Raw genomic sequence first — 18,573 nt, forward strand, 5'->3', positions numbered from 1 at the left:
GCCAAAGTCTCCAATAACACAGAAAAAAGTCCCTAGATTTGTCGCTAGTCGTTTTGAAAAATGGCCAGACGGATCTGAAAACTCGCTAACTTGACCCCTATTGGGCTCCAGCGCGTGCGGAAAACATTGCGCTGCACATTGGTTCCGGTTCAAAAAAAGGCTGTCTGCGTGTGTATTTCTTTTAGCGTGAGAAATACAAGAAGTGGCGTGTGAGCGTGTGCGCTTCACAAAATGCATGTCTCACGGCCAATGTGTGAAACTTGAGAGCCCTGCTCTTATTCATCGACTAATAAAAGATTGTGACTTACGTTAAGACTTTAAAGTTCACAACGACACAAATAAAGCTTCAGAGAAAAGTCGCAGCGGTGTTAGCGACATCAATCTGGTGTTACACCGGCTGACACAGCTGCTGTGATCCACTTGTCAAGCCGTAGGTCTCTGGTTTGAGAATATTTTTTTTATTTTTTTGGTTTGTTGGTTTGTGTTCCACAGTTATGTCAACAAAGCATCTTGTCCAGAAAGGAGTTAATGTACGTCTGGATGCTGGACGCTTTCAGGGAAAGTCCGAAAACAGAATATTGCTCTTGTAAATGTTTAACCACTGAGATAACAATGCGCTCACGGTGTATCCTTCAGAGAAATTAACCCATGTAAGAGAAATAAATAATTCCAAGGGTAATATCACTAAAGGGAGCGTTCCTTTCTCAAAGTTAACAAAGTAACGGCCATGTGGGACAAATTATAAAAACGATAATCTGATGTCCCGTTCTCCTGTAGGCAGCACGGAGCTGGCAACCCTGCAACACCGCACTTTTGTCAGATTAAAAAACACTTTCTTAATAAATGTCTACCCCTTTGAGAAACAAAGGAAGAGAAGATTGACTATTTTCTTAGCCAATCAGAATGCAGATACCTGCACCAAGTCCCGCCCACTGTGATCATTCTCTCCTCTGAGGTGAGGCTGAGAGCACTACCGTGGGACTGAGAAGAAAATATTTGATTATTTAATTAGTATTAATATTTTGGATGAAAATTGATGGGTAAAATCGAGAGAGATGCTTACAACACCTACACACTTTGATTGTCATCAGCTGTTTTTTTATTGTTAAAGTAACTCCTGAGCAAATCAGTAACTTTTTTTCCGCTCCTAACGGCTAACTCTCGTCAGCTCACGTTTTCCTGAGGCTTCATCACAGTCCTCTTCAAGAATCAAGGTCATATTTATGCCCTATTGACAGTGTATTTGTTATAATTACTCAGCGTGATCTGTGAGTAAAAATGAGAATTGTCATGTTGTTCAGAAACCTGTGAACTGATCTGTGAATTTTAGTTTAGTTATTGTGTTTCATGCAATTTACAGACTGTCAGAAAGAAATCTTTTTGAGAGTTGTAAAGTATGGTTTGTGCTCATTTCTCATTTCTGTTAAACTCATTACAGCTTTATAACATGTTTTATTCAAAGGTATCTCACAAAGATGCACAGTTAAAGCTTGCATAAATGCTAAATGGTAATGCAGCTCAAACTGTACAATATAATCCAACTTTGATTGCTAAGAAATTAGGTTACATTTAGCTTATGATAGAATAATCACGAAGAACAGTTGTGTAAGTGGGGTGAGGGAGGCTGAAGGTTCCAGGGCATCATGATTTGATAGTAGGATTTATAGTATAAAAAGAAGTAAAGGGGTTATTACTTCAGACACAACTGGGAACGTGTTGCTGTTTCTTCTGTTGGTGAGTTGTTGTCTCCATTCAGCTGAATGTTTAAATAAATGTATGATTGGTAATTAAACCTCTGGTCTGGAATGGTTTTGTGTGTCCGTCTTTTCTGCAACATCTGAGGAACAGTGAGAGAAACTAAGTGGCCAGGTGAGATTCCTCTGAAAGGAGTTAACACTAAGAACTTGGTTTTCTCAACAGAGTCCTTACCTCATACAGCAGCTACAAACATCCAAATGATTTACACATCTTGTTGATTCCAGTTTCAAAACAAAACAATAAAGTTAGCTTTAAGCAGCTGTGTCTACAATTAAATTAATTGTCCGCACACAAAACACTTTGAAATGCCATTTTTCTAATAAAATCTTTAAATGTGTTTTCCTGCTATTCTAGTTCTTGAAACATGATTTTAATTGGGTTAGCGGTGTGAAGTGAGATAATTTATTTAACCAAGTATTTGAAGATTACTATACCAGAAGGGCCAGCAGCGTGGTCAGCTGTAAAGATCATGTAAGAGTAACTAGGCCATACTACAGGGTGCGATCATAATAATCAGCAGGCTAAACACGTTTTAAATCACTTTTATTAGAAATGACTAAAACATACTAATTTTACACATAACATTCATTATCTCAATCATTTAATCCACTCAGGGGTCACTGGTAGACATTTAACATTGTCGTATCATTTGTTATATGTAATAGCCATCCTGTGGTTCATAAAATATTTTGCTGACAGATTATGAAAATAAGACAGTCTGGACAGGGGCCCTTTCCTTCCATGCCCCCCCTCAGGCCCTCATTTCCTGATGGAGGAGTTCTGACCAAACAGGCCGCGGTACAGCTCGCTGCGACCCTCGTCGCTCATTGAGCTGTGGTCAATAGGGGCCATGAAATTGAGCAGCTTGTTGTGGACATGGAATCGCACCTTCCGTCCCTTGCTGGCTTTGGTGTCCACCTTCTTCTTGATCTTGCTGCGCAGCTTTTGGATGGCGAGCCACTGCCTGCCCATGGCCACCTGGTCGTTGGGATCGGCGGCGCTCGTCCTGCGCTCGATCAGCTCTCTCAGGAGCTGGTGGTAGAAATCGTCATCGTCAAATATGTCCTCGTCCATGTCTTTCAGGTGAGTGTTGGCCTTAAGCTGTTGCTCTCCATCAGTGAGGACGTTCTCAGGAACGACAGCAGGGGCCTCTCTCTTCCCCAGGACGTTGTACTCTGAGCGTCGGGTCTGTGTGCGCTGCACCAGCCTCTCCTCATCCATCAGCACCTGCTCCACCTGGGTGAGGATGTTCCTGTCAAACGCCCCGAAGCCTCGGCTGCTCTTGCCCTGAGTCAGCCGGGTTTTGTCGTGCCACCTCTGCAGCGTGGAGTCACAGAAAGGCTTGAAAGCCGCAAAGCGTTTCAACATGAAATCTGGGTACTCTGTCATGTCCAATTTTCTTTTAGGCACTCCAGCCTCTTTCACTGACTGCTCTTCATCACTTCTGACCTCCTCATCTTCGCCTTCACTCTGCTGCTGCCCTGCAGTGATGGTCCTGGTGTCCGGGTTCAGGTACAGCAGCTGGTCCTGGAGCTCCAGCAGGGACCTCTGCAGGGCCTTTAGGGACTTGTGGCTGGTTTTCAGCGCCCCGGCAAACTCGACTCTGCCCTTCCTCCTGAACTCGGGGAATGTCGGTGGCTGCGGCAGCTGATTGGCCGTCATCAGAACTTTCTGGAGTTTGATCCGGCCCTCGAGCAGCTGGTCCCACAGGGCCAGCTGGTTCTGCACAGCCCTGCCCTTCTCCACCTCCTCGTCCACTTTGACCTGAGAGAACGTACGGATGGTGACTTCATCCAGCCCATCGTCCATCTCAGAACTTTGGTCTTCATCATGGCTACCTTCAAACTCCTCCCCACTGCCATCATTATCATCATCATCATCACTTACTCCCAGGTCGTCCATGCCTTCTGTCATTTTGTGGAAGTCCAAGTTTTTAGGAAAGGTAATGTCAGAGCTTTTAGATGTCAGTTTTGATTCACTGTCTAAACACTCCTGCTCTTCCTCTACTGAATAATCATCTTCATTTTCCACAACTTCATCAGCCTCCACATTGTCATCAGAATCACCATCCTCCTCCTCTTCATCGGATCCTTCAGTGTCCATCAGCAGCTGTTTACGGGACACCGGTTTCCCCACATACCGCCTGTCTGTGTCTGACAGCAGGGCGGAGTTACGGTTCCGCAGCGCCCCCCGGGTCGGTCCCTCTTCCTCCTCCTCACCCTCTTCAAATCCCTCGGTCACTCGGGCTTTCGTCGCCTCGTCAGCATCATCCTCCGGATCCGCAAACTTGGGCAGCGGATTTAACAGGTCCTCGAGCTCCTGAGAAAACGAGCACGCCGCCATGACCGCGAGCTCACAAACGTCACACGTGCTAAGCTCTCTCCCAACAGTTTCACTGTGAGAGACGGTGGTTAGGGATGACGTCGTCAAGGTGCGACGAGAATCAACGAGTGTTTTGGGGGGAAATATGCCCTCTACAATGTCTTTCAGGAACCTTTAATCTTCAGTCTTTATAAGTCGAAGATGGAGCGATTTACCACCTTGGGCATGTGTGCTTGTGTTTGACTGTTAGCAAAATATCTCATGAACCACTGGACGAATTTTAATGAAACTTTCAGGAAAGTGATCAATGAAAGTACACAGATAATAAGCTAAAGTTGGATGTGAGTCATTGGCATGAGATTGGGCATAACCTTATTTTAAAGTTTGACGTAACAGCTTCAAATCTGCCATTTCTCAAGACATCTCAGATTAAATCTGAGATGTCTCAGATTAAATCTGAGATGTCTGGAGACATGTAAAGTTGTAGGCAATATACATTCCTTCAAAGAATGCTAGGCCTTTATTATTAAAATTTTATAATAAACTGATATTCATTGTTAAGTAATTGAGTATACGCAACATTTGATTTTTTTGTTTTTAAAGTTCAACAAATATATTGAAGGTGAACAAGTCTTGTCAATTCTCATTTATGCTTTGCTTCCAATGAGACAGTCTTTTTTTTAAGTATTCTTAGTCAACATTTCTTTCAGTTTTCTATTTAAAAAAAAAATGTTTGTTTATAGACACTGGCTATTTTTTACTCTCTCACTCACAGTTTAAGCTTGTCACTTTTTTTGTCCTCCACTTGTTAATTTTTCTGATTTTATAAACGCCCTTTGCACAGGATTCTCTAAAGATCAGAAAAAGAGTGGACGGAAAATTATCTTTATAAAACAAAAACAAACGGGAAGTGTCATTACCTGAAAGACTAGGTTTAGGGACGAAAATGTTCCACGCCTTTGTTTCCTAGTACGCATGCGTAGTTTGGTGCAGCGACTCGGGCTTAGAGCTGCTCGTGTTAGCTCTGTTTGTTACAATTGACCAGAAACAGCACCGTATAGGGTTCAAATATGTCAACAAGTGACTTTTATTTGAGATATTATGTTGGACACAAGGGGAAGTTTGGACACGAGTTTCTGGAATTTGAGTTTCGACCTGACGGTAAGTTGTGTTTGGCGGTAATACTGATGTTTTAGCTTCACTGATGCTAACCTCGGAAGCAGCGGACAGGCCGCAGAGGAAAAAACGGCGCTAAATCACACTGTTGGGTTTCAGTTCTGCCAATAAATCTAACTATTCAGAGTAGTTAGGATGCACTAAGAACTTAACACACACATTTATAGTAAACAGGATGATATTGGGTTGTAAATGTGTGTACTTATGAGCCATGTGGCCTTTAGATTCATGTCCACTTTTGATTTAAATGTGACTCGTGTATAACAATGGTTTTAATGTTTTTACAGGTAAACTGAGATATGCAAACAACAGCAACTACAAGAATGACGTCATGATCAGGAAAGAGGTAATTTGTAACTACAGGCACGGTTTTGTTCAGTTTTTACTGCAGCTAAATGAATAAGTAGCCATACTGACTGTTTTTTCTGTGCTATATTTGTTTAAGTTTCAATATAAATGTAATTAACCAAGCCTAAATGTACTAATTGATTTTTCAGGTAATATTAAGAAGAACCAAATTTTTAGACTAATAGAACGATGTTGATAATAATAATCAGATTGACATTTATTAAGCTCCAGATCACTTTGTACTTAAGTGTTTTCGTACCTTTACTCAGGCATTACCATTTAATTTCCTGGCTGTACCATTTTGTACCCATGTATTTACCATTGTGTGTCCATATCTGTTCCCGTTACCCAATAATTCTTGCTTTAATCTTTAGCAAATTCCAAACTTTATTCAACCCTAAGATGTTGTATTTTGATAAAACTGAAGAATATTCCTTCCAGTAGTGCATGCTGAAGATGTTTCTGGGCTTTAACACACCTGATTAAACTGAATGGGTGATTACCATGCTTCTGCAAAACTTGAGGATTTGCTGAAGAGGTAATTCAGTCACTGAATCATGTGTGTTGGAGCAGGGGGACAACCAAAGCATGCAGGATGGTGACCACCAAGGGCCAGGATTAGACATCACTTCTTTCAGTAATTTGCTTTCAAGGAGGGTTTAAAGAGAACCATGGCAGGTGGCTCCTTTTAGTACCCACAAAAGTCAGGGCACAAAGTAACCAACACTTTGAAAATACAAAATGGTGAAAGTATGATGTAACCAGTTGTCTATTTATTGTAAAACCACTGAATGACATTACAAATGTGCTCTGGTATAAATGTCCTAGATGTAAAGGATGAGACTAATTTTGGAACATATTCGGCCATTAAATGTTTGAATTTCTTTGCTCTCTTTGTACTTGCCCAGGCGTACGTGCACAAAAGTGTGATGGAGGAGCTGAAACGGATCATTGATGACAGTGAAATTACCAAGGAAGATGATGCTCTGTGGCCACCTCCTGACAGAGTTGGAAGACAGGTTTGTGTCAAGAATGTCTTTGACTTCTCCAGCTTTATTATTTTCTATAGCAGTAAGAGCAAAGTTGGGGAATAATCTGCCTTTTATATATTTACTTTAATTGAACCTGAACTATTTCTACTGAAAATAGCTGGTTAAAGAAGAAATATTTTAATTATTTCAAAATCCCTAATGTTTACCACATATTTAACTGCAGTGACTTCATGTGCTGTCCAGATTTGAAAATGCTGTAACATTACTGACTTTTTGCTTTATAGTGCAGCTTTTGTTGTGGTTTCAGTCAGAAAGTAACAACAACTCTCCAGAGGTTTGCAGCATGACAGAGGAAACAAAGAGTGCTTTTACAAGACCAGCTGTGTGCTCGCCACATCTGCCCTGATCTATGCGTGATTGGTTGTTTTTATTGAGGCTCTCCGTACTGAAGTACAATGACAGGCTGTTGATCACAATCATAGTTGTTGATTATTTCAGTAACACTGTGATAACTGTTTAACTATATTAGTGTTCAATCAAAAGTGAACTGCAGCTGCATCACAAAGGAACAATTTGAACTTGAATTGAAAAGTATTTGCTCTTTATATAATGTCTCCTCCAGCTGATGACATTGTCAGGTCTTACATAGGCACCAAAACCTTTGCTCCACTCTTATCTACAACCTTTAGTCGTCTGTTTGTTTTTTAACATTTCCTTTTTTGTTTTTAATATTATTGTATATTGTAAATGGTTGACACTGATAAAATTCCTTTTTACTTTTCCAGGTTCTGCAGACTGCTTTCAAATGCCTCTCTTTCACCAGTTCTCATGCTCTCCTTTAGTGCTTTTATTATATATTTTCCGCTCTATATGCAGCCCTTTTTTATTTTCACTTATATTGCGGGCAATGTCAGGGTTCAGCATCTTGCCCAAAGACATTTGGTAGGCTGCTGGTACTGGGGGTCAACTCTTCAATCCTCTGATTAGAAGACAATCTTTGTGTTTCTTGGATAAAGCTGCCCGTTAGAGTTTTTATCTCTAACAATGGTCTCAGGCTCAAACTGAGGCAGAACACAATATTTGTTTTTATGCAGGAAAACAACAGCACATGGTCTGCGCTTGGGCTATCTGCTGGTTTTTTATGTTAAAACTACTACTACTAAATTCATTGCAACTGAGACAAACTATAAGTTGAGGTCTTTTTAAAATCAGACTAAAATAATCTTGAGCTTAAATATAACCTCTAATAGCCTATTTCAGGGTTAATCTAAATAGCTATGAGGTATAATAGATGGGATTCATTTTAAGAAAATAATTAGATTGTCTTTGTTTACAGCTGCCCAATTATACTCTAATGTAACTAACTACTAAGACAAATTTGAATGTTATTGTGCGTATTTATTAGTTTTTAAAATTAAGCAAACACAAAGCTGTAAGATGTAGCTATTCTTGAAGAAATGCATATCTTTCATGTCCAAGTCTTAGACTAAAATCATATAATTCTGAGAAGGGACTGAGTTATTTTCATTTTGGTCATACCTTGTTCACTGCGTTATTTTCAATGTCATGTGCAACATATGATAGTGCTCAGAGAATGAGTTGAAGATGACTCTCGGCCACCACAACAAATTTAGCTTCATTTGTTAAACTGACTGAGTTACAGCAATTTTTAGAAAACTGAAATTTTTCAGGAATTTTTAAAATAACTAAATTACACATTTCATGATCCTTTTAACCTGTCTGTATTGAACATCGACTAAATATATATAAAATTTTATTTTGTTTCTTAGGAGCTGGAGATCGTCATCGGGGACGAGCACATTTCATTCACAACTTCCAAAATTGGCTCCTTGATTGACGTCAACCAGTCAAAGTGAGTAACAGAAGTTGGGGGAAATAAACATTGCACCATGTTTTTGCTGCTGTCTGAGGGGAAGAACTAATGTTTTGCTGTGTTTCAGGGACCCTGAAGGTCTTCGCGTGTTCTACTACCTGGTCCAAGATCTGAAATGTCTCGTCTTCAGTCTGATTGGCCTGCACTTCAAGATCAAGCCTATCTAAAATGTAAAATGAAAATATTTTAGTTACTTTAGCTGATGTTTTTGTTGTACGATTGCATTTGTACATTTGCTTTTGGTGGGATTTTTCTATTTCAACTAAAGAATAAAGACAAAATGGTATCCAGGTGATCTGTCAGCTTTATGTCGAACTGTATTTCTAGTAAGCAAATGCAGCTGTTCCAAGAACAAAAACAATTTAAGCAAGTATGGTCATTAACAGATTTATTACAAAGTACAATCACTCACAATAAGGCTGCAAGCAACATCCAGCCAAGACAATTAAATAAAAGACAATTAGCAAGTTCTCCGTTTTATCTTCACATTGATAAAAGGCACTTCTGCTCCCATACCGTGAACGTCCACAGAGGGTTTAAACAGCTGCCTGAATAATGAAACCAGCACTGAGTTGGTATTATGCAGAGTTTTAAAAAAAGCAAAAAACATCTGAGAACTGCCATTCATTAAAATGAAAAACAGTCCCAGTCAAAATAAAAGTTATAATCTCAAGGTATTTCTTCTCAAAAACTTATTTCATATAATAGAATCAATTGGAAGCTATCAATTACAACTTCACTTATCTTTGCTTAACTAGAAGTCTACTTTTGGTGATTACACATTTACCTCTCAGTTGAGTGGCTTTCCTTCAAGAACATTGAAGATGTCCTCCAAAGACTTGTAGACACACTGTAGGAACTCATGGACGTCACGAGCCGGATAACTGGACACGTTGCAGCCGATCCAGTTGTCGTGAACACCATAACCAACGCCGAACCCATCGGGCACCACCGGTGCAAAGCCCCCGAGGTTGACTGCAGGACTGGTGAGGGTGCTGGTAGACAGGATGTTGTGGTTGATAGCCGTGTAAGCTGGGTCTGTGTACAGGCTGTGCAGATCCTGGCCCTTGGAGTTGGACAGGTAACGCATGGCAAACAGGTGACGGTCAAAGCCTTGACCTGATGACACAAGGAAAAGGAGTTATTATTGCAGCGAGTTGTTATCTGAGACAAGTAACACTGATTATATTCAGTTTTAAACTTATAGACTTGGGACAAATTTGTGCCCTTTAATTAATGTAAGAAAAATCCACAGCGGTCATAAATAACTTCAAACTAACAGAAGTAATAAGAAAAAGTACTTAAAAAAATCAGTTAATGTTTTTTTAATTTTTGGTTAAACAGAATTATAGTAAAGAAATAATAATGAATACATTATTGATCCTTTGCAGGAAATTACAGATGAAATGAAACTGGCTTTGACAAAAATGATAGTGCTCCTAAAAAGAGTTTAACCTAATTTGCCCTCAGGGACATGTTAAATTAAGGTGTGTCCCATAATCAGCATCACAGGTGTCTTCAGTCTTGTAATCAGTCAGTCTGTTTATTTAAAGGGTGACAGGTAGTCACTGTGCTGTTTGGTATCATGGTGTGTACCACATTGAAGATGGAGCACAGAAAGTTTAGAAAGGAAATGATTGACATCATGTTAAAGGTAAAGACTATAAGACCATCTCCAAGCAGCTGGATGTTCCTGTGACTACAGCTAAACAGATTATCCAGAAGTTTAAGGTCCACAGGACTGGAGACAACCTCCTTGGATGTAGCCACAAGAGGAAAACTGATGACAAGTTGAAAAAAAGGATAATAGCAAAGCAAAAGCAAAAATAAATATATAATTAAAACCTTTGCCAAAGCTTTCTGTTTGGCATTTTCAAGCTTTTGATAAAATTAAATATGGTGACATCTGCTGGTCAATCCTCCACATATCATTTGCGTGAAGTATCAAAGGGTTATGTGTCAAAAAACAGTAAAGCCCTCCTCTGTATAACAATAAAGACTATCTGTATCTTGAAATGTTTGACCGTTTTTTAAAGACATTACCTACATTGTGTTAAAATGTGATTGTTTAATCATAAAATACTGTATGTAATAAGGATTTGCTTCTGCGAGATTGATAAAAACACAAAAATATATTTACAAAATATAAAAAAAAAGAACAATGGGAAATGGTCAGGCTTGTACTTTATTACGTTGTTTTTTTAAAATTGATATTCTACTTAGTTTCCCTGTACAAAAAAGGAGATATTGAGTTATTTTACTATACAGTGACTATCTTTAATGTTGTTTACATCTACAGGAAGTTATCTGAAGTATTTTCCAGTATTTCAAATTGTCCTAAGCAGTCATATGCATGTAGAAAAGTTTTGTACGCACCCATAGCTGCCTCCCTGGTTAGCTGGCTGTGATATTTAGAGCACTCATTGAGCATGGCCCGCAGCTCCTTCACACTGTGTTTGCTTGGCTCATAAACAAAGGCGTGAGAACACTGCTTGGTGTATATGGAGGCTGGTCGGATGGTCTCTGTGCGACCGTGCCTGAAAGCTGCAGTGCTACAAGACTCATATGTGGCCACTGTCTGGCCATACTGCCTCAGGAAGCCCATTTGAAAAGACAGCTGGGCTACAGCATCTGGACTTAACTTGCTCTTCTTTAACTGCTCCTTTCCACCTTTCTTGAACTCCATGGCATCAACAGTGAGTTTGGACACAGCTGAGTCAAAGTTCTCCTTGGCCTTTTTGATGCCGTTCTCCAGCTCTCTGTCCAGGTTGAAGTGCAGTCTGCGCACAGCCGAGGCTGAGTCCACAGCAGCAGGAGGAGAGCCCGGGTGGACCAAGGGTTTCTCTGTCGTGTCTTTAAAGACCTCATTCTGAAAACGAAGCACAGCCACTCCGTCTCCCCAAGAGTGCTCAAAATTAATGGCTGCTTGGCCATTTTTGGTCACAATGATGCTGAAGGACTTGTCGTACCACCGATTGCAGCCGTCACCGTGCAGCATGTTGTGGGAAATGTGAATGTGGTCCCGTATGCTCTCGTCATCCAGGCAGAGACAGAAAAGAGCTCTGTCAATGATTTGCAAAACCTCTGCGTTTCCAGCAGCTACCAGCTTGTCCCTAAGTCCAGCCCAAATGTCCCTGTTCTCACTGGTCAGAACACCCAGAGGGAAGGCCGAAGCAGGCGTTGAGTCAGACAAAATGAACTTCAAATGGGACTGGATCTCTGAGGGTTCCACCAAATTCCCATCTCTGTCCATGACGTCAAATACGTACAAGTTGCCTTTTCTCATGACTAACAGATGCCTGCCTTTCTCGTCAGTGAAGAGCTCGTCTCGCCCAAGTTTAGGAATGCGAGTTGAGTTAAAGAGACGGAAGTACTGAGACATGTCAAGGGGGTACGCATTCACCATGTAGGCACCATACCAAGAGAGAGAAGATGGCACCCAGCGAATGAAGTTCTTGAACCTATGTGTGTCACTCTTTGCTGGGTTCAGATGGAAAACCTCCGGCTCCAGTAATCCTGCTCGCAGTGTTTTCATGAAGCGCACCGCTGAACACACCATGTTGGTGGACCGCACCAGCTGGTCGTTGTACTCGTTCTTGGGGTCAGGGTTGAAGGACATGAAGGGGTTGAAGTTCAGCACCACAGAGTCTCGTGCAGACAGATACATATCAAACCATGGACCTGAAAGGAAAAGTGTTGTTTCAAAAGATTCATCAGTGACCAGATATATGAAAGATACTCTGATTTCTTGAAGCCATTGGAAGAATGACATACTAACCTGAGATGTAACTCGTGTGCTTATTGTTCTTGTCCTGAGCCACCAGATCGTCATGAAGCTGTTTCCCTACTCCATTTTGGAAGTCTTGAGCGATTTTCTCAGTTGTTCTGACCATAAACACAAAGTTAGTTCCACACAAGTTAAAAGCAACCAAGTGTGTAATCCTGATTAAAATATACCTGAACTGATCGTCATCCAGCAGGGGTTTCTGGGCAGCTAAATACCTCCTGATAGTATCCTCAAGCTTTGGTATGGGAAGTCTAAATCACAACAGAACAACAGTCAACAATCCCATCAATCATGTCAACTATATACGCATCTGCAATGCAACAAATCAAGAAAAAGTTGGGATTGTACTTTGACTTCAATTTTTCTGCAGACAGTTTTTTGTTGTCATCTTGGTTTCATTTGTTAATACACATTTATTCCTGTATTTTAGCTAAGCTCCAACCACCAGAATTATGTTTTCTGTAGTTGACAATGAAATCCAGATGTTATCTGAACTACGCTTCTTCTGCCACATGTATGGTTTTTTGTTTGTTTTGTTTTTTCCCCATTTGCAAATAATATTCTTGGAAAACAAAACATGAAACTACAACCTTCTCTGGGTGGTTTCTGTGGATGGAGATGGTGTTTTTTCCGTTTATGTGGACTGAATATTTTCTCTAGGGTCTGCAGCTAGATTCTTGTGGAAAGGTGTAGCTGAGGAGTAAAGGGCATTTGTAATATTTTTTTTTCATTTGCAAATAACAATTGTGGAAAACAAAACAAAAAATTACAACTTCCACCTGATGGAGGCAACATGTTTCCTGTGGCTGGAGAACACATATTTCTAGTCACGTGGACTGGAGCTTTTCCCCTGCAGTCTGCAGCTAAATAAAACCTTAAAAACCTTTGCTGTTTAAGCAAGCACTTTGCTTCTTTTAGCTTTTAGTTAGCATTTTGCTCATTTTAGTTTGCGGCTAGTTTTCTGCTTCTTTTAGCTTTTACAACTCAGTTTCAGCTTATTCTCCAAGTTATTCTAAGTCAGCATTCACACTGTATTTTCACAGAAAATGCCAATTCTATAGTGTATATTAAATGGCAGACAGCATAAATTTTCATTTGTTGTCATTTGTAATCATCAAAATTAAACGAAATAAACATTAGAAATATATGAGTTTGTATGTAATGTATGAATATAATATACAAGTTTCACTTTTTAAATGGAATTACTGAAATCAATCTACTTTTTCATGATATTCTAATTTTATGACCAGCACCTGTACTGTCTGAAAGGATTTAAGAGAAATAGCTTTTAAAATGACTGCATTTTCTTTACTATCCCGGTTGTTGATTTGAGGTTACAATATTTGTTTTATATTATGGGTAATCAAGCTTATGACCACTATATATTATCCGAATAAATAACCAAGACAAATGTTTTATGACCTTTTGCACATTTTATACACTCTGTAACATCTGCTTTGAAATATGTCCAGAACTTCTGTTCTTACTTTCATGATTTTTTAAAGTGACTACATCTGTCCTGTGACTGTAAAAAAACTCTTAAAGTTAAACTGGGCCTTTTGTAAATAAATAAGGTATTTCCCTGTAATTTCACCGCCGCCTTGTGGTCACACAGGTCAAATCAAGCATGCCCTTTGACCTGCATTCATCCACGAGCCTAATGGGTCACTTTATTCATTCAGAACAGATTCATAAACGAGACTTATTAACCAGGCTCGTATGTAGCTGCATACCTGGGCAAACTCTTCTGGTAATGCATCGATGGCACGACGCTTTCGTGCAGAAACTCCGAAGAAGCTGTTTTGCTTCCGTAGCATCGTGAAGAAATTCCCAGCAGTGCCCCACTTCTAAAATGAATTAGACTCCCGGATTTCCTCAGAGAAACAGCGCATTGTACCGAAAGCAGAGAGGCCATAACTTTAACTACCAAACCGACTAAATGCAAGTGGTTTTAACCAACAGGAGCACACCGAACAGCTAAATGTGGCAAAGGTAAAGCCTAGAGAGACATAAGCGCCACACAGCTGTCAGCGGGTAAATGCTACAGCTAACAAGCTAGCTTTAGCCGCCGTTGATGTTTTGTTTTGGTTTAGACAAGGAGTATGACACTTTTGGTGCCTTCTGCTAATGGAAATTTTCGCTTCCAAAATACCTTAATTTAGTGTCAAACTGTGAATTGACACGACGGCATAAATCACTATAATAAATAAGAATTTAACTAACAGGAAGTTTAACCGGGATGACGTGTCACGTGGTTATACCGGCCAGGCTGCTTTTCCGAGAGCCGTTCAAGGACTGTGAGGAAAATAGTTTTCCAGTGTTTTCATGGTGGGTTTGTATGTTATCATATGGAGCGAGCGCATGTAATTCGTCTGCCTTTGTGTTGTCCACGAGAGAAAGGTGATTTTATTGTGGTGCAATAACAATGAATGAAACTGGAGAAATGACATTTTCTGCGAAAATGCAGGGTGAATGCTGAGCGCTGAATGACTTGTTTGAAATTTGCAGAAGCTGAAACAGACATTAAAGCTAAAACAAACTAAACACTGGCTTAAAGATAAGAGTAGCGAAATGCTTCCTAAAAGCTAAAACATGCAAAAGACCTAATTGTATTTTGTGTGGAAAATATATCTGAGTAAAGGTAAATATTTTGAAAAGAATAAAAGTTACAAAAAAATTAGGTCATAGCCAGGGGCGGCTGGTGGAGTTTTCTCCAGGGGGGGGGCTATAAGTCCAAAATAGACATATACTAAAACATATACTTAGGCAGTGGTTCCCAAAGATTTTCTTCTGGGCCCGCCCTATGGATTACAATACAAAAATTTAAAAAAGCCTTTGTGCAAAATGGGGTTAAAAACCTGTCCCCGTCAAAAACCTGTCCATTATGCTTAGTCAGGCACTGTTTTTTTTCATTCATCCATCTCGTGCCCCCCTCCGAATATGTTTTGGGAACCACTGTACTAAGGTATCATGAATTAAAACAACAAAAGCAACATTATAATGTACATATAAATTCACATATGCACAAGTGCTTCATGAACACACCAATACTTACAAAGACGGAGGTCTCCCAAGGCACAAGCCTGTTGGACACATTTAGCGTTTATAAGACCTGTTTTCTTTCTTATTTTTCAAAACTACCAGAGAAAATACGTCAAAGCTTGTTTCACGTATTCTGCACGTACAATATAACAATATATCTCCGATTAGAATTCAAACCCAAAATTTTTAAGTTTTTTAGCATAAATTTTCTTAAACTAATTATTAACGGTCATGAAATGAGGAAAGACTAAAGAAGTAATTGTTAGTGGAAGGCTTCCCTTTTACACTGTGTTCCAAATTATTATGCAAAACATGTTTAGGAGTGACAAGGTAAGAAATTTTTGGTTTGTCAGCTAAACTCATTGATGGTGATGTGTGTCAGGGCTCCTTATATCATTGAAAGCAATTGCAGACACCTGTGCTAATTAGTTTGGCAGGTGTGTCCAATTAAAGGCAAGACTACTTAAGAAGGCTGTCCCACATTATTAAGCAGCCTACATTTTCAGCCAAAATGGGAAAGAAAAAGGATGTGTCGGCTGCTGAGAAGCAACAAATTGTGGAGTGTTTAGGTCAAGGCATGACTACAATCAACATTGCCAAGACACTTCATTGTGATCATCGCACAATTAAGAAGTATGTAGCTGATTCACAGCACACACGTGTGCGTGCTGATAAGGGAAAATTGCGGACTCTTTCCAACAGGCAATTCCGTCGGATTAAAAGAGCAGCTGCAAAAATGCCTTGTCATGGCAGCAGACAAGTTTTTGAAGCTGCTGGTGCCTCCAACGTCCCCCGCACAACAAGATGCAGGGTCCTTCAGAGATTTGCAGCTGTGCGTAAGCCATCCTGTCGACCTTCTCTATCCACTGCACACAAGCAGAAACAGCTCCAGTGGGCCAAACAATACATGAAGACTGACTTCAAAACTGTTTTGTTCACCGATGAGTGCCGTGCAACGCTCGATGGTCCAGATGGATGGAGTGGAGGATGGCTGGTTGATGGACACCCCATGCGAACAAGGCTACGGCGCATAATAATTTGGAACACAGTGTATTTAGCTCTATTCCCAGGTAACAACGAGTGTTCGCTATTTTTCACTCCTCTATTACCAGTGTTGCCTTACCTAGAGCTCCCCCAGTGGTCAGTTACTGCTGACCACTGGGGTTCAGCAGTAACTGACTTTTTCTGATTTTTGCTTCAGATAAATCTGACCTGATTTCAGATTATAAAAGTCATAAAGTTGATTTTGTTTGATTGTTGGGAAAACTGATTTTTTCCTCATGTTACAGTACCATACATCATCTTCATTTGGAACTTCCTGTACTATCAAAGCTGTACTTTATTATTTTTCATATCATATTTTTGTATTATTCTTTCAAATAATTGATTTATTTTGAAATTTAGAGACTGTCAAAGTATCAAAATCCAGGTAGCACACATTCTCCAACATGTTTTGTGCTCAGCTAACCACCAGAGGGCAGTGTTTCCCTAATTACATCCTGCGTGGTTTGACCATAGACATAATATACAATATTATTTAGGCACTGCCTGGCCAAAAAAAAAAAGTCGCCACCTGGATTTAACTAAGAAAATAGGTACGAGCCTCCTATTGGATAATTACTGCATGGGCAATTATTTTTCAGCTGGCAATAAGTTATTTAACCTCAACTGGTGCAATGAGATGCTTCTCATTTCTTAAACAACCATGTTGAAAGACACATTCCGTGGTTGTGGAAAAGATGTCAGTCTGTTTGAGAAGGGTCAAATCATTGGCATGCAGCATGCAGAGAAAACATTGAAGGAGATTGCAGAAACTACTAAAATTGGGTTAAGAACTGTCCAACGCATTATTAAAAACTGGAAGGATAGTGGGGACCCATCGTCTACGATGATCTGGGGTTGTTGCAGTTGGTCAGGTCTAGGTTCAGCAACAGTATGTGCTCAAATAATGAAGTCAGCTGACTACCTGAATATACTGAATGACCAGGTTATTCCATCAATGGATTTTTTCCTTCTCTGATGGCACGGACATATTCCAAAATAACAATGCCAGCATTCATCGGGCTCAAATTGTGAAAGAGTGATTCGAGGAGCATGAGACATCATTTTCACACATAGATTGGCCACCACAGAGTCCAGACCTTAACCCCATTGAGTCTTTGGGATGTGCTGGAGAAGGCGTTGCGCAGCGGTCAGACTCTACCATCATCAATGCAAGATCTTGGTGAAAAATTAATGCAACACTGGATGGAAATAAATCTTGTGACATTGCAGAAGCTTATCGAAATAATGCCACAGCAAATGTGTGCCGTAATCAAAGCTAAAGGCGGTCCAATGAAGTATTAGAGTGTGTAACCTTTTTTTGGTGGCAACTTTTTTTGGGGCCAGGCGGTGTATAAAGTCTATGGGTTTGACCTGAAGTGACAGAAAGAGAAGACCACAATGAATTTCACCAGCAGCACCACTGAAACAGAGAACCTCTGGAATAGTCAACCTATGATAACGAGATGAGAATTGCTTCGTGTAGTAACGTGGGTGTGCTTAGTTACTGCCAGAATGGCAGCAGAAATAAAAAAAGTGCTTAAAATAAAAAATGGGGCTAAAAAATAAAGGCCCCTGAAATATTTTACAAAATAAAAGTCACAAAATGAAACTTCATTAATAAATAAATCTGATTATTAATTAAGAACTGTTAGAAATATGTGTGAATAGTTATTTGTAAGTATTTAAATATATTTAAATAATTTAAGAAAAAAAAACTTTTTTATTGATGATGTTTGTATGTAAATTTGAGTAACTGTTATGATGCCAGTTGTCAAATGTTACTTTTTATTTATTAGAGGAAGCAAAGAGTCAGCAGAAACAGTTTGGCTGAAATATTTGGTATTTTACTATAAGTTGCAGTGTGTCATATTCTGTAGTTGTCTATATTTCAATAATTGTCATTATATTAGTAGTCAAATGTTACTTTTTATTTGTTAGAGGAAGCCAAGAGATGGCAATAATTTATTTATTTATTTATTGTAATTTGACATATTTCCAATTTAAATTAAATTAAATTAAATTAAATTAAATTAAATTAAATTAATTTAATTTATGCCACATTTAAATAATTATTTGTTGAGTTTTTTTTTAATTATTTTATTATGTAATTTGGCACTCCTGACCCTCCATAAAAAACGTGAAAAGCCCGTAATATAAAAGGATGGTTTGTAAAAACCTTGGCCGTGTTCGAGGCTTTCTGACATCTACAC

General features: G+C 39.5%; 3 protein-coding genes across 4 annotated transcripts; 1 reads left to right on the forward strand and 2 right to left on the reverse strand.

Annotated features, from left to right (window-relative positions):
- Positions 1 to 2,284: 2,284 nt before the first annotated feature.
- On the reverse strand, positions 2,285 to 4,192 carry aatf (apoptosis antagonizing transcription factor). Its single transcript, XM_017434294.3, has one exon. It carries the CDS (start codon positions 4,099 to 4,101, stop codon positions 2,518 to 2,520), a length of 1,584 nt encoding a protein of 527 aa, XP_017289783.1. The 5' UTR covers positions 4,102 to 4,192; the 3' UTR covers positions 2,285 to 2,517.
- Positions 4,193 to 5,043: 851 nt separating this feature from the next.
- Positions 5,044 to 8,785, forward strand: magoh (mago homolog, exon junction complex subunit). The gene is made up of 5 exons (XM_017434313.3): positions 5,044 to 5,241; positions 5,544 to 5,602; positions 6,513 to 6,623; positions 8,387 to 8,469; positions 8,558 to 8,785. The coding sequence occupies exons 1-5, from the start codon at positions 5,151 to 5,153 to the stop codon at positions 8,655 to 8,657; spliced, it is 444 nt and encodes a 147-aa protein (XP_017289802.1). The 5' UTR covers positions 5,044 to 5,150; the 3' UTR covers positions 8,658 to 8,785.
- A 76-nt stretch (positions 8,786 to 8,861) lies between these two features.
- Positions 8,862 to 14,545, reverse strand: cpt2 (carnitine palmitoyltransferase 2). 2 transcript variants are annotated; one of them, XM_017434312.3, is made up of 6 exons: positions 14,011 to 14,545; positions 12,448 to 12,528; positions 12,269 to 12,375; positions 10,867 to 12,171; positions 9,278 to 9,609; positions 8,862 to 9,038 (listed from the first exon to the last, which is right to left on the reverse strand). In XM_017434312.3, exons 1-5 carry the CDS (start codon positions 14,190 to 14,192, stop codon positions 9,281 to 9,283), a joined length of 2,004 nt encoding a protein of 667 aa, XP_017289801.1. In that variant the 5' UTR covers positions 14,193 to 14,545; the 3' UTR covers positions 8,862 to 9,038; positions 9,278 to 9,280. The 2 variants fall into 2 exon arrangements, with proteins under 2 accessions (XP_017289801.1, XP_017289800.1); XM_017434311.3 differs by having other exon boundaries at positions 8,862 to 9,609; positions 14,011 to 14,544.
- Between the last annotated feature and the right edge of the window lie 4,028 nt (positions 14,546 to 18,573).

This window comes from Kryptolebias marmoratus, linkage group LG18 (genome assembly GCF_001649575.2).
Source record: "Kryptolebias marmoratus isolate JLee-2015 linkage group LG18, ASM164957v2, whole genome shotgun sequence".
Lineage (NCBI taxonomy): Eukaryota > Metazoa > Chordata > Actinopteri > Cyprinodontiformes > Rivulidae > Kryptolebias > Kryptolebias marmoratus.

Coding starts and splice junctions, on each gene's coding strand:
- aatf (XM_017434294.3), bottom strand. CDS start 4,101: ATGGCGGCGTGCTCGTTTTCTCAGGAGCTCGAGGACCTGTTAAATCCG.
- magoh (XM_017434313.3), top strand. CDS start 5,151: ATGTCAACAAGTGACTTTTATTTGAGATATTATGTTGGACACAAGGGG. Junction 5,242..5,543: donor ATTTGAGTTTCGACCTGACG/GTAAGTTGTGTT, acceptor ATGTTTTTACAG/GTAAACTGAGATATGCAAAC. Junction 5,603..6,512: donor ACGTCATGATCAGGAAAGAG/GTAATTTGTAAC, acceptor GTACTTGCCCAG/GCGTACGTGCACAAAAGTGT.
- cpt2 (XM_017434312.3), bottom strand. CDS start 14,192: ATGGCCTCTCTGCTTTCGGTACAATGCGCTGTTTCTCTGAGGAAATCC. Junction 12,529..14,010: donor TACCAGAAGAGTTTGCCCAG/GTATGCAGCTAC, acceptor GTTGTGATTTAG/ACTTCCCATACCAAAGCTTG. Junction 12,172..12,268: donor GCACACGAGTTACATCTCAG/GTTAGTATGTCA, acceptor TTTTCCTTTCAG/GTCCATGGTTTGATATGTAT.